Raw genomic sequence first — 14,390 nt, forward strand, 5'->3', positions numbered from 1 at the left:
GTGTACACTATTATACTATGCTCATTTTTCATAGCACTTGAATCCTGTCCTGGCATCAATACTCAGTATAAATCTAAGGCTGCGGCTGGAAGGGGCACAGACTAATGCTGGCCATACACGTATAGATTTACGTTTATAAAATGTAAAATTTTCTAATCTTTAGTGGGGGTCAAATCGATGTTGGTTTTCTACCACAGTGACGGGAAAACTTTGAAAGAGCAGAATAGAAACCTTTTCTCAATCAAACAAATTTTCAGACCGTGTATGTGGTTTTCGTTCAGAAATTGCATTCGTTTTAAAATTGATTGTTAAAAGCAAGTGACATTTTCAAATGACATCAGTTCATCCACTGTACAAAGAATTGTTGTATGAATATTCTTGTCTAGAAAACTGTGCATGGCCAGCATAAGAATTAGCGATCACAAGCCCACCAAACAAAAATTTTATTAAAACAATTTTTTAGTTTTTTAATAATGATTTTAACCACTTTCATAGCGGGCCTTTTCTGGATCTTTTTGTTTACAAGTTTTAAATTTAGTATTTTTTGCTAGAAAATTACTCAACCCCCAAACATTATATGTTTTTTTTTTTTTTGCAGAAACGCACGGTATTTGCGCAGCAGTTTTTTTCCTCCCTTCTTCTCTCCTTCCTTCTTGTGTGTGTGTGTGTGTGTGTGTGTGTGGTCCCCTAACCACACAGATACAATTTGGCATTGTGGCTGCTCAGATCTGTTTACTGAGGCTGTGATGTGGCAATTCTACCTTGGCATATCGTGTTTGACACACCACAACTGTGTAATAAATGTGTGGTAGTTCAGTGTGAAATCCCCGTTGGGATGGAAAAAATCCTTCCAGGGATTGAAAATCCGGCAGCAATATCGCCTCCTGAATGCCTGTAAAACGGGTCTACACCACAGATTGCTTTTCATAGGAGCAGTAGAGGCTGGCGGCTGTGTGAATGAGCCCTAGTGCTTCTCTGTGTTTCCTTTTGTCATAATACATTTTTATTTTACTTGCAACAAACACACCCTTGGTGTAATAGGCACCAAATATATGGTTTTGATGCCCTTGAGAATTTAATCTAACATTAACTTTGTTCTCATTGATTGAATTTTTACACCATAACTTAAACAATACTAATTATTGATTTCTGTGTACTTCCAAGTCTAACACCAGGCAAATAAATATGCAGTTCAAATACACATATTGGTATTTCTTTTTCTTGCCTTCTTATTCTTTCATACTTGCCAGACAGCACATCCTGACTTGGGACCTCATTTGTAGATTCCATTAGGACCTAGAGACCTAGGCCCAGATTCACGTCCGACTTACGCCAACGTATCTCGAGATACGCCGCGTAAGTCTTAATGTGCGCCGTCGTATCTATGCGCCTGATTCAGGAAACAAGATACACCTGAATTTTGGCTTTATACGACCGACGTAAGTCTCCTACGCCGTCGTATTTTGGGCGCATATTTACGCTGGCTGCAAGTGGCGCTTCCATTGATTTACGCGTCAAATATGTAAATGAGCAAGATACACCGATTCACGAATGTACTTACACCCCTCGCAGTAATCTACGCCGTTTACGTAAGGCGTACATCCGGCGTAAGTTTACCCCTCATAAAGCAGGGGTAAGTCATGTTAAGGTATGTACGTCGGAACAGCCATCGTATTTTACGTTGTTTACGTAAGTCGTAAGTGAATGGGGCTGGGCGTAGGTTACGTTCACGTCGTACGCATTGAGCCGTCGTATCTTAGGGAGTATATGCAATGTGATTCTGAGCATGCGCGCGCATGCGCCGTTCGTACGGCCATTCATTTACATGGGGTCACGATTCATTAGAATACAACACGCCCACTACCTGCCTACTTTGAATTAGGCAGGCATACGCCGGCCTATTTACATTACGCTGGCGTAAATATGGGAGCGAGTGCTTTGCGAATACTCAGCTTGCCTCTCAATGTTACGTCGGCGTAGCGCATATGAGATGCGCTACGCCGGCACAAAGATGCGCCGAGCTACGTGAATCTGGGCCATAGATTGCAGATTGGACAGCAAAGGGGTACAAAACACACTAATGCTTGGTACACATATCCTATCGAAAAACTGCGATGAGAGCTTTTCGTCAGGAATCCCGACCGTGTGTTTGCTCCATCGGACTTTTTCCCGCAGGAAAACTGGCGGAAAAAAAAGAGCATGATCTTTTTTTTTTGTCAGGAAAAAATCCTAGCGGGAAAACCGTTTGTATGCTTTTCCGACGGGAAATAAACCATGCATGCTTGGAAACAATTCGACGCATGCTCAGAAGCATAGAACTTAATTTTGTCGGCTCGTCGTAGTCTTTTACGTCACTGCGTTCTTGGCAGTCAAAAGTTCATCGGACTTTTGTGTGACCGTGTGTATGCAAGGCAGGCCTGAAAGGAATTCCGTCGGGAAAACCATTGTTTTTTTTTTTTCCCCGAAGGGAAAACCGCTCATGTGTACGTGGCATTATAGGGTTATTCCTATGCTCTCTGAGTAATATATTCATTGCCAGCTTGTGTGCACACCACAGAGCCTAAATGGATCTTTGTGCTTCCCCTGCCTTTCATGAGTGGAGTACCACTATGCAGGAGATTACAGGAGGCTGATGTGAAGCTGGCCATACACTGAGCAAAATTTAATGGGCCCTGTCGGCACTCTTCCACTTGTTTATTTTGAAACCTTGAAGTTATTGGTGAAAAATTGTTGGCCAAACAGGGTACTTTGACAGCAGGCAGCTCCGGCTGTCAGAATGCAATAACCGCATGTCTATTCATGCTGTTTCTTTGGCCTTTTGTGAGTACGCAATTTGTTTTTAATTAAACATTTGGAAAAAATACTACACTATGTGGCTCCCTCTCCTTTCTTCCTTTATTTAAGTGAGACCTAGTTTATAGTGTACAGTATCCCGCTGAAGGGGAAACCATCCGTCCCTCTGTGAAAGATTTAAAGTTATTTAAGACCTTCTATATGCTATGAGGTCTTGGGCTCTGGTAGCGGCTGGAGAACTGAAATTGGTGAAAGTGTTTGGTAATGCTGAACTTCACAAGTGGCTACGCTGCGCTCTTTGATATTATTTTGGGACCTTTTGCTGTGGACTTATTTTTCAAAAAAAATAAATGTTTCTTTGTTTACATAAACATTTTGACCCCTTTCACACTGAAGCGTTTTTACAGCGTTTTAGCTGAAGCACTGCAAAAAACGCCCTAAAACTTTAGGGTCTTAGCAGGGCTAAAAATAGCGGTGCTATACCGTTGGATTTGCCGCGGGATTCGGGCGCTAGCGGTGCAGTATTAACCCTCGCTAGCGGCCGATAAAGGGCAGAGGCGCGTTGCGGGCGTTATTACCGCGGTTTCCCATTGTTTTAAATGGGAAGGAGCGGTATACATACCGATCCTCTCACCGCTCCAAAGATGCTGCTTGCAGGAGATTTTTTTTCTCTCCCGCCAGAGCATCGCTTCAGTGTGAAAGCCCTCCGGCTTTCACATTGAGGTTGCTGGGCAGGAGTTTTTTTAGGCGGTATAGCAGCGCTATTTTTAGCGCTGTACCGCCTGAAAAACTCAGTGTGAAAGGGGTCTTAATCTCTGCCTTCACCCTTGTCAACATCACAGAGACTTTCTCCTGCATTCCTGTTGTGAACTTGCTCGGTTGGCGTTCATTCTGGCTTCTGATCCTGTTTGGACGATTACATTTATCTCTAGTTCTCTGACATTTGGCTTGTTTGACTACCCGATCCAGTTACTGAACACTGGCTTGTTTGACTAGAGAACTAGTCCAGAGGCGATTCAGTTCGCATGTGCCGCGCTATATAAATTTTTTCATTCATTCATTCATTCACTACTCTATTTACCTTTTTATTATTATTTTTATTAAACAAGTGTGATTCAACTGTACTTCTGTCTCGGTCTGATTCATGGTTTCTGACCGTTATATAACAGCGCAACACACTGTTTTTACTGTATGTGGTTTATTGGGAATGGAGGAGGCCATTCGATTTATTTATTTTATTTCATTCAGCCCTCAGCCTCGCTGGTTGAACAAAAAAACTAAGCCATGTATGGATAGCTTAAGATTTTCACTAATTGTCTTCAATAAATACTTTTTATTGTCCATTTTATTTTAACCACTTAAGCCCCAGACCATTATGCAGCTAAAGGACCTGGCATTCTTTTTCCCCCCCCACAAATAGAGCTTTCTTTTGGTGGTATTTGATCACCTCTGCGGTTTTTATTTTTTGCGCTATAAACAAAAATAGAGCGACAATTTAAAAAAAAATTCAATATTTTTTTACTTTGTGCTATAATAAATATCCCCCAAAAAAAGATATAAAAAAACCCCCTCAATTTAGGCTGATACGTTTGGTAAAAAAAACGCAATAAGCGTTAATTGATTGGTTTGCGCAAAATTTATAGCGTCTACCAAATAGGGGATCATTTTATTGCATTTTTATTAATATTTTTTTTTTCTAGTAATGGCGGCGATCAGCGATTTGTGTTTATTTTTTTTTTTTTTATCGTGACTGCGACGACATGACGGACAAATCGGACACTTTTGACACTATTTTGGGACCATTGTCATTTTTACAGCGAACAGTGCTATAAAAATGCACTGGTTACTGTAAAAATTACACTGGCAGTGAAGGGGTTAACCATGAGGGGGCGCTGTAGGGGTTTAGTGTGCCCTAAGGGAGTGTTTTTACTGTGGGGGGGCGTGGCTGTGCGTGTGACTTTGCTGATCATCGTTCCCTATGACAGGGAACAGACGATCAGTGACAGGCTCACTAGGAAGCACAGGGAGAGGATTGTTTACACTTACCTCTCCCCGTTCTTCCTCTCTGTGACCCAATCCTGTTAAGCCTTGCAGTGTGTGAGACACAAATTAAGGATTTGTCTGTCTGAGACCCCCCCCGCCCCCCTTAATAGTTACCCAAGTCCAATCCCCATCCAGTGATGTGCACGCGAGCAGAGGCTCTCTTGACTGTCTCGCTCTTAATTGGCTCATACACAGCAGCGGGTGTCATTGGCTCCCGCTGTTGTCAATCGCAGTTAGTGAGGAGGGAGTGAGCCCTGTGTGTCTTATGAACACATGGAGCTGGCTTGGTAGCGAGCACACACGAGTGCCTCAAAGGAAGCTCTGGGGAACTTGGCAGTGGGGAGGAGCCAGGAATGCAAGTGGTGGACTCTAGAAGAGGTTGACCAGGGATGCTCTGTGCAAAACCATTGCGCATAGAGCAGGTTAGTATGACCTGTTTGTTTAAAAAAATAAAAATAAAAATAAGCCTTTGCAATCACCTTTTAAAAAGAGGTGTGTTTTTTTTTTTATATGGTTAGGCTTGTGCATCACATAGTAACAGGATTTGGGGGGACTTGTTTAGACTGTCATATAGGTGTCTTTATTTGTGCTTTGATGTAACTGATGCTATATCTTGTATCATATGTGCAGTATTATTGTACCAGTAATGATTTTAGTGTAACACGGGGATCAACAAATCCCGGGCGCCAGGTCGCCATGGCGACTAGAAATAGTGTCCTGGCGACTTGGCTTGGAAGGTGGGCAAAAAAAAAAATATATTTTTTTGTGAGCTGGCGCCATCTGGTGGTGAGCCGTTGGTATTACAAGTTATTACCACCAGATGTGAGCTAGCGCCATCTGGTGGTGGCCGTTGGTATTGCAAGTTAAGCATTACAAGTTAAACAGCAATTCTAATGTAATTTTTCACTATTTTCACTGCCATCTTCTTCCCTCCAATTAGAACCCCCAAACATTATATATATTTTTTATCCTAACACCCTAGAGAATAAAATGTCGATCGTTGCAATACTTTCTGTCACGCTGTATTTGCGCAGCAGTCTTACAAGCGCACTTTTTTGGGAAAAAATTACACTTTTTTAAATTAAAAAATAAAACAGTAAAGTTATCCCCATTTTTTTTAATATTATGAAAGATAATGTCACGCCGAGTAAATTCATACCCAACATGTCACGCTTCAAAATTGCGTCCGCTCGTGGAATGCCGACAAACTTTTACCCTTTAAAATCTCCATAGGCGACGTTTAAAAAAATCTATAGGTTGCATGTTTTGAGTTACAGTCAGAGGAGGTCTATGGCAAGAATTATTGCCCTCGCTCTACCAATCGCGCCGATACCTCACATGTGTGGTTTGAACACCGTTTACATATGCGGGCGCTGCTCACGTATGTGTTCGCTTCTGCACGCAAACTCGTCGGGACAGGGTGCGTTTTCTGGCTCCTAACTTTTTTACCTGGCTCCTAGATTCCAAGCAAATTTGTCAAACCCTGGTGTAACAGTAACATTTTTTAGAATGACGATGATCATTTTTTTTTCTTTTACAGATGTTTTTGTCTCGGAAGGAGATGTGGTAGCACCTAACCAATTCTTGCATGAACTGCCAAGTTACCAGTCTTTGGTTAGAAGAAGACCTTCAAATTATGGAACCATGGACTCTCGTAGAGGTAGTCGCAACCTGAAACAATCATTGTCACAAGAGCCTAGTCATTTGGACTCCATTGAAAATGATTTTAGTATTCCTTTAAGAGAACATCCCATCAGCATTGAGGAAAAAAAGAAATTGCGGTAATAATTTTTACCTTTTTATTATGGGATTGGGCTATGGAAAACTTTTTTTTCTTGCTTTTATGCAAGGAAGGGAGCTTTCCAGTATAGCTGGTAATACTAGATTTTCTTGGTACACAGAGTCCCCAAGTTCTATCTTGCGAACTATCTTGAGAACTATAGTGGCACCGACACCCAGCAGTTGTTTATAGTGCTCTGTGGACTGTAATCCTGCTGTATCTGTATGTTCTAACGGCCATGTCTGATTTCACTATTGGGAGCACTGGAGGTAATAAAATTACTGTTCTCATGTTTGGTAGAATGTTCACGGCCATAAAAAAAAAAATCAGTCTTAATCCATATTGATCTTTAGATTTCCTTTGTCAAATTTGCATTTTTACATGCTCAATTTATAACATTATGAGATAAAATGTTCAAAGGGCTGCTCTCCAACTGGGAGGGAATATTGTCATAAAAAAAAAACAAAAAAAACACAGCAGAGATGGGAATTGTTTTTTTTTTTTTTTTTACAATATAATTTACCAAAATTTACAATTAAAGATGGAAAGTGTAAAACCATCATGCATATAGATTGTTATGTTTACAAGATATTACATAGCTGGAAAAGCCATATCTCAAAAGTTGTAGGTTGAAGAGCCAATTGCCCAATTAATAAGGCTGCGGAAGGTATACATGAATGAATATAAACCAAACCGCCCTCATTATTAAGAAGTCAGGATATTGCTGGTCAACAGGAAAGTATTAAAATAGTCTATAAAGGAGGTGACTAAAGCAGATTCACTGCAGGCATAACGTCAATGTAAGGGTATGTCATAGCTACTGGCTTTTTCTGGTAGAGGAAAATTTAAAAGGGAATTAAAAAAAAAAAAAAAAAAAAAGGCCTCTACTGTAGGCACCAAACCATATGGTTGAGGCATACAATAAAAGGAGAAGGGGGGGAGTGGGTAGGGAATACTGCACAAAAGGGAAGGAAGAGCGTGTCCCATCCCTGGGACCACAGAACCCATAGCCCTATTTAGAAACTCCAGAAATTGGAGATTCAACACTCTGATCAGGTTGATCCATTGGGTCCACATTTAAAAAAAAAAAAGAAAAGTTGTGTTTATCCTTCGAGATAGCTGTACATTTTTTGTTGATCATAGTATCATTCCAACGGGGTTTAACTTGACAATTCAATGAAGGAGATCTCCAGGAGTGAACAATAGTTTGGTGCCATTGAAATTTCACTGGCTTGTGATGCCTAGCTTTATTTGGTTTAGTCAACAAGGCCTCAACTAGATCCTTATTCAGATTAAAATTGAGAACCGTATGTATTAAAGAGTATACTCTAATCCAGCGGTGTCAAACTCAAGATTCAGGATTACGTCAGGATTATGCTACGTACAGAGTGCAGGAATTCAGGGGTGTGCTACGTACACAGTGCAGGAATGTGCTATGTACACAGTGCAGGAATTCAGGGGTGCGCTGTGTACAGTGTAGAGATTCAGGGGTGCGCTACGTACACAGTGCAGGAATTCAGGGGTGCGCTACGTACACAGCGCAGGGATTCAGGGTTGCGCTACGTACACAGCGCAGGGATTCAGGGGTGCGCTACGTACACAGCGTAGGGATTCAGGGGTGCGCTACGTACACAGCGTAGGGATTCAGGGGTGCGCTACGTACAGAGGGCAGGGATTCAGGGGTGCGCTACGTACAGAGGGCAGGGATTCAGGGGTGCGCTACGTACAGAGGGCATGGATTCAGGGGTTCGCTACATACACAGTGCAGGGATTCAGGGGTTCGCTACGTACACAGTGCAGGTATTCAGGGGTGCGCTATGTACAGAGGGCAGGGATTGATATATATCAGGTTGCAGGTTTTTGCTGCAATTTCTGACAGTGCGCTAAAGATTAAGCATGTAGGAATTTTACGCTTTCAGAAAATGCAGAAAAAACACACAACCTAATAGAAATCAATAGGACTGTAGCTAAAATGCAGGAAAACTGCAGATACACCAGCAATGGGCCAAAACACAGAAAACCAGTGTGAACCCACCTAAAAGCACAAGGGACCGAGCACTACCACAGGTTGATGACACAATTCTGAACTCTTTGGCTGCAGTTATAACAACTACTGCTGCTGGAGAAAAAAGTTTAAAAACTAGGGGAAGGGAGATTAGAGTCACTGAGCTCACACTTGGCTGGTCCCTGGAGGCTTATCACTCAGAGATATCCTGTGTACCTTTTTATCTGCAGGCTGCTCTGTTCATAATTTCCCAGCCCCATGGCTCCTTCACTCACTGCCGTCTGCACTGATTTCACACAGGAAGAGGGGAGGGGGAAGGCAGAAGCAGACTCAGCCTCTCCCATTTGTGTAGAGGGGAACTGTGCACTGTGACAGTGTAATAACCACAGTGAACCAACACAGATGCAGCCAGACGCCCCTACATTTACACACAGCTTCTCCTGTCCCATAGAAGTTTATGGACAGGAGAAAATTGGGCTTATACTGCGCTGCTGTGAGAACAAGAGGTGGAGGCTGGTGGGCCACATGACAAGGCATGGCGGGCCGGATTCGGCCCGTGGGCCTTGTGTTTGCCACCCCTGCTCTAATCCAAAGCCTCTGTGCTTTAGGGGATTACAGAAATGAGAATGTTTGTTTCAAATTGACTGTATACAAACACACTTCAAAATATATTCACATGGGCAACAACTTAAAGTAAAACCTGTGTGGCTCATGTCCAAAGTTAAAAATGCCATTAACCACTTCCCGGCCACCACATGTATATGTACGTCAGCAGAATGGCACGTACAGGCACATTGGCGTACCGGTACGTCCCTGCCTAGACGTGGGTCGGGGGTCCGATCGGGACTCCCCCGCTACATGCGGCGGTCGGATCCCCTTGGGGAGCGATCCGGGACGACGGCGCGGCTATTCGTTTATAGCCGCTCCGTCGCGATCGCTCCCCGGAGCTGAAGAACGGGGAGAGCTGTATGTAAACACGGCTTCCCCGTGCTTCACTATGGCGCTGCATCGATCGAGTGATCCCTTTTATAGGGAGACTCGATCGATGACGTCAGTCCTACAGCCACACCCCCCTACAGTTGTAAACACACACTAGGTGAACACTAAATCCTACAGCGCCCCCTGTGGTTAACTCCCAAACTGCAAACTTTTCACAATAAACAATGTAATTTAAATGCATTTTTTGCTGTGAAAATGACAATGGTCCCAAAAATGTGTCAAAATTGTCCGAAGTGTCCACCATAATGTCGCAGTCATGAAAAAAATCGCTGATCGCCGCCATTAGTAGTAAAAAAAAAAAATGAATAAAAATGCAATAAAACTATCCCCTATTTTGTAAACGCTATAAATTTTGCGCAAACCAGTCGATAAACGCTTATTGCGTTTTTTTTTTTTTATACCAAAAATAGGTAGAAGAATACGTATCGGCCTAAACTGAGGAAAAAATATTTTTTTATATATGTTTTTGGGGGATATTTATTATAGCAAAAAGTAAAAAATATTGAATTTTTTTCAAAATTGTCACTCTATTTTTGTTTATAGCGCAAAAAATAAAAACCGCAGAGGCGATCAAATACCACCAAAAGAAAGCTCTATTTGTGGGGAAAAAAGGACGCCAATTTTGTTTGGGAGCCACATCACACGACCGCGCAATTGTCCGTTAAAGCGACGCAGTGCCGAATTGTAAAAACCCCTTGGGTCATGTAGCAGCATATTGGTCCGGTCCTTAAGTGGTTAAAGTGGTTGTTAAGCCACTATCTCATCCCTCTGTCATCCCCTCTGTCAGATAAAAAGCTGTATCCTAGTGCCTGTGCTTTTTATATAATAAAAAAGCCAATTTTTTTTTTTTTTTACCATTTTTTTTTTTTCCACAGCATCTCCCAGCGATCATGTGCAGGATCCTTTTTTTTTGGGGGGGTGGGGTGGGATGTAACAAATGCTTTAAGAATAAGAAAAATTGCATTACATTTTAAAAATTAAGGAACACCATCTCATTTGAAAGTTATGATGAATATAACCAAATATGTAAAAAGGCCCACCCTGACTGGTGATTCCTCGACTTTAAATGCAGTCCAGTGTTGTGGATAAGTAAGACTGGGAAAACCTATATTTCTGTCCATTTGTAAAATGGAGCAATGTTTAGAACGTATTCAGTACAAAGTGCAAACTTATTAAAATTTGGCGCTAAAATTCAACCACTCGGAGCTCAGTCTCAGGTCTGTTACCCCAACACTGATCGCACTCTTTAGCACCACTTCCGCCTAGAGTGCTTATAAGGTACTCAGGCACCTTCTTCTGACCTTTCATTATAAGTATTAGTTGCAGGAAGCTGTACACCGGTGTCAAGGTATATGTACTCCTTCCATACACACGTGTCCTATCTCCACACTCTACTCAGTAAATACCCCACGGGGGGGGAAAATCCTTGTTTGTAGCGATGTCACAAACCAGACGAAAGAAAGCAATTTCTAAACGACAGGCGAACACTCACTCTGCCCAAGGCCTGAAAAACGCTAAACTTCAGAGTGATGCGTCTCTTGCACTGGAGTTTGAACATCAGTCTCCTCATCCAATTCTAGCTGTATTTCAGGCATGCAACAAGTGGCCTACTTGACAAAAGCACAAATGTCACAATTCTTAAACTTATGCAGGCCATAGACTGTGCACATTTATTTTCTGCAACCATGGGTTACAGAAAAAAAATTGACATGATTCCCCCATCAACACAGACCAGACCATGCTGACAGGGTTCCTGCTGAACCGGCCGAGATTCAAACCATCTATGGCTGGCCTTAAAGCTTTAATTCGGCTGTCTTTGTCCAGAGCTCAGAAATGCCCTGTCTCTTCTCCAACTTCCTGTTTCTCACCTGGAGTTGGACCCGGATATGTCAGTCCTAGAGGACACCGAGTCAGAGTAATGAAGAGGATGTTGAGGCAGTGTTGGAGGAAACTGCAGAAGATTTCTCGCCCACACATTGGGATTGATTTAGTACAAGCAAAAGGACTGTGCACTTTGCAGTTGCTCTAGAGCAGGGGTCTCCAAACTGCGGCCCGAGGGCCAGATGTGGCCCTTTGCTAGCTTCTATCTGGCCCTTGGGGCACTATTCCTTCCACTGATATGAGGCACTATTACTCCCACTGACACCAACAATGGGGCACTGTTTCTTACACTGATACCAATGATGGCATACTATTCCTCCTACTAATAGGGGCACTACCCCTCCTATTAACCACCAATCCTGAGCCCATATTTATTCTCACTCATGCCAAAAAAATTTGCCCCTGCTGGCCACAATCCGGCCCTCCAAAAATCTAAAGGACAATAAACTGGCCCTTTGTTTAAAAAGTTTGGAGACCCCTGCTCTAGAGCTTAGTAAATTGACAGAAGCTCTGCTGACTTCCCTAATCCAATTATGTGCAAGCAAAAATGCTGTGGTGTGTGTTTTTTTTTTATTTTTCCTTGCACGTGATTGGGTATTCTTTGCAAAGGGCAGCCTTACCTCGTTTACCAAGCTCTGGAGCAACTGTGCTTGCAGAGGGCAAAGTACACCGTCTATATGCCTTTAGTAAATCAACCCCTATGTCACTATATTGAAGAGCGAGCTTCACGCAAAATGCTTGCTAATGTTGAAAAGCTCATTGCCTCTGTCTGCAAAAGCCTTGTCATAACGCTGGCTGACTTTCCTCCATCTTGTATGCCCCCTTGGTCACAAAGAAACCTACATAAACTTCCAAAACATTCCCTGTCCACTGACAGATGGCGTGTGTGTGGTTTGACAATTGGGTCACTTCTGAAAGTCTTTTCTAAACTCCTACCCCAAGTAAAAAGTTTGTAAAAATGGGCTATTGCTATGGTAGACCTTGCTGTCTCTGTCCTAAACAAACAACTCACTACCTATTGAAGTTCTGTTTTTCAACCTGGCAGGTCCAGTCGATTTTGCTGTTATTTTTGGGTGTCAAACTGCAGCTAATTGGATGAGGACAATGCATAACGTGACCCTGTTTTTCAGAATTGTGTGGTTGCAGAACAGTAAGGCCCCTTTCAGACATCCGCTCCGTCTGTCCGTTCATTACAAGTCCGTTAACGGACTTGTAATGAATCCCTATGGGGACGCGTCCGTTAGCGGATGGAGCATCCGCTAGCGTCCGCGTCAGTTGGGATCCGCTTTTCCGAACGGAAGAAACCCTATTTTTCTTCCGTTCGGCGGAGCGGAACTGATGCAGACGGACAGACGGTCCGTCTGCATCAGGTTCCCCATAGGGGACAGCGGAGCAGAGACAGGGCGGTCCCTGCACTGTGTGCGGGGACCGCCCTATCCGCCGACAGCTGAGCGGGGATCCCCGCTGAGCAGACGGAGACACACGGAGCGGACCCGGAAACGGTCCGCTCCGTGTGAAAGAGCCCTTACAACTGTCTTCAGCTTTTCTGTGCAGGTGCCCTGGAGCACATCATTAGACTGATATCCAGAATAGCTCTAATCTTCTTCATTCATCACAGCAGAAGCTGCTTATAAAATATGCCTCACATATACCCTATCAAGACAAATGTCTTTTAGGTGAGACACTTGGCCAAGTCATCGGAGGTCATAGGTGAGAAAGTTTTGCGTCCTCAGAAGAAGGTGACGCAACCTCCCTCCACAGGTGCTTCTAAGTCCTCTAAACGCAGAGCACCTCCATTCTCTGTAAAAGAAAAAGATGAGAATGGTGTGCTTATTCAATAATGTGCCATAAAGTAATATACTCAAAGAATGAATATGATGACTATTCAAACATACAAATAAATAAACGTGAAAAAAAGTCTAACTAATGGCCCGTACACACGATCCGAATATCGTACGACGGATCGTACAACTTTTTTCGCTTAATAGTCGCAAGTAAAATGAAATGGGTTTACTTTAATAGTCACGAAAATTCTCGTACGACCGAAAAAAATAATCGGAAGTGATGTCATGTGTTGTAATGTATTTGTATTGTATTTTCGGACGACAACTGTACTGACTAAACGAAAATCTTACGATCTGACATCGTGCAAAGAAAATTTTCGTGCTTGTCCGATCTAATAATATCGGATGAACTGCCGTGATCGGCTCTCGAAAGTAGTGTACACACGATCGGGAAAATCGTACGATTCTTTATCGGATGATCGTTTTCGTCCGATATTCGGATTGTGTGTACGGGCCATAAAGCCCAATGATAGGAGTCAGTAAAGATACAAATCTCATAGGGATAACTTGCTAGAAGAAAAAACAGATAAAACATCAATCCAAACATCGACTGTTAAATTTATGAATTGGCCGCTTACCTCCAACAATGACCCAAGGGTCAAACAAGGCTCATTAGATAGTCAGATAAGGAATCCTGCTGATGGATCTGTAAAGGCATCCAGGTCCAGGCAACGACAAAGAACTATGTCCAAGACTTGGCATCAAAACATCTTTGGTAATTCCATATATAGAGGAAACAGCTTGCTCCAAGGAATGACACTTCTTGTATAAATACAAAGGAAACAAAGAACAGCAATATTGCCAAATGAAAAGTAATTTTATTTAGTAAAAGAAATTGCTTACATCAAGTAATGGTAAAAACCGCAGTAAAAAGCAATGGGAGTAGTGACACACTCGCCTCCTCACCGTACTTCCGTAAAACACCACCGCAACTGATGTCACAAGGCTCCACCCAATGCGTTGTGTCACTGGTCACGTGACTTCCTCAGGGATCAAAGGGTTGAAATAGATTTTGTCCTTTTTTGTTATTTATTTATTTTTTTCA

General features: G+C 42.6%; 1 protein-coding gene across 1 annotated transcript in view; it reads left to right on the forward strand.

Annotated features, from left to right (window-relative positions):
- TMC7 (transmembrane channel like 7) overlaps positions 1 to 14,390 on the forward strand; it is a 120,696-nt gene that overhangs the window by 42,598 nt on the left and 63,708 nt on the right. Inside the window, exon 2 of the mRNA XM_040356891.1 lies at positions 6,377 to 6,617. Coding sequence (XP_040212825.1) covers positions 6,377 to 6,617 — 241 coding nt within the window. The remainder of the gene's footprint in view (positions 1 to 6,376; positions 6,618 to 14,390) is intronic.

This window comes from Rana temporaria, chromosome 6 (genome assembly GCF_905171775.1).
Source record: "Rana temporaria chromosome 6, aRanTem1.1, whole genome shotgun sequence".
Classification (NCBI taxonomy): Eukaryota; Metazoa; Chordata; class Amphibia; order Anura; family Ranidae; genus Rana; species Rana temporaria.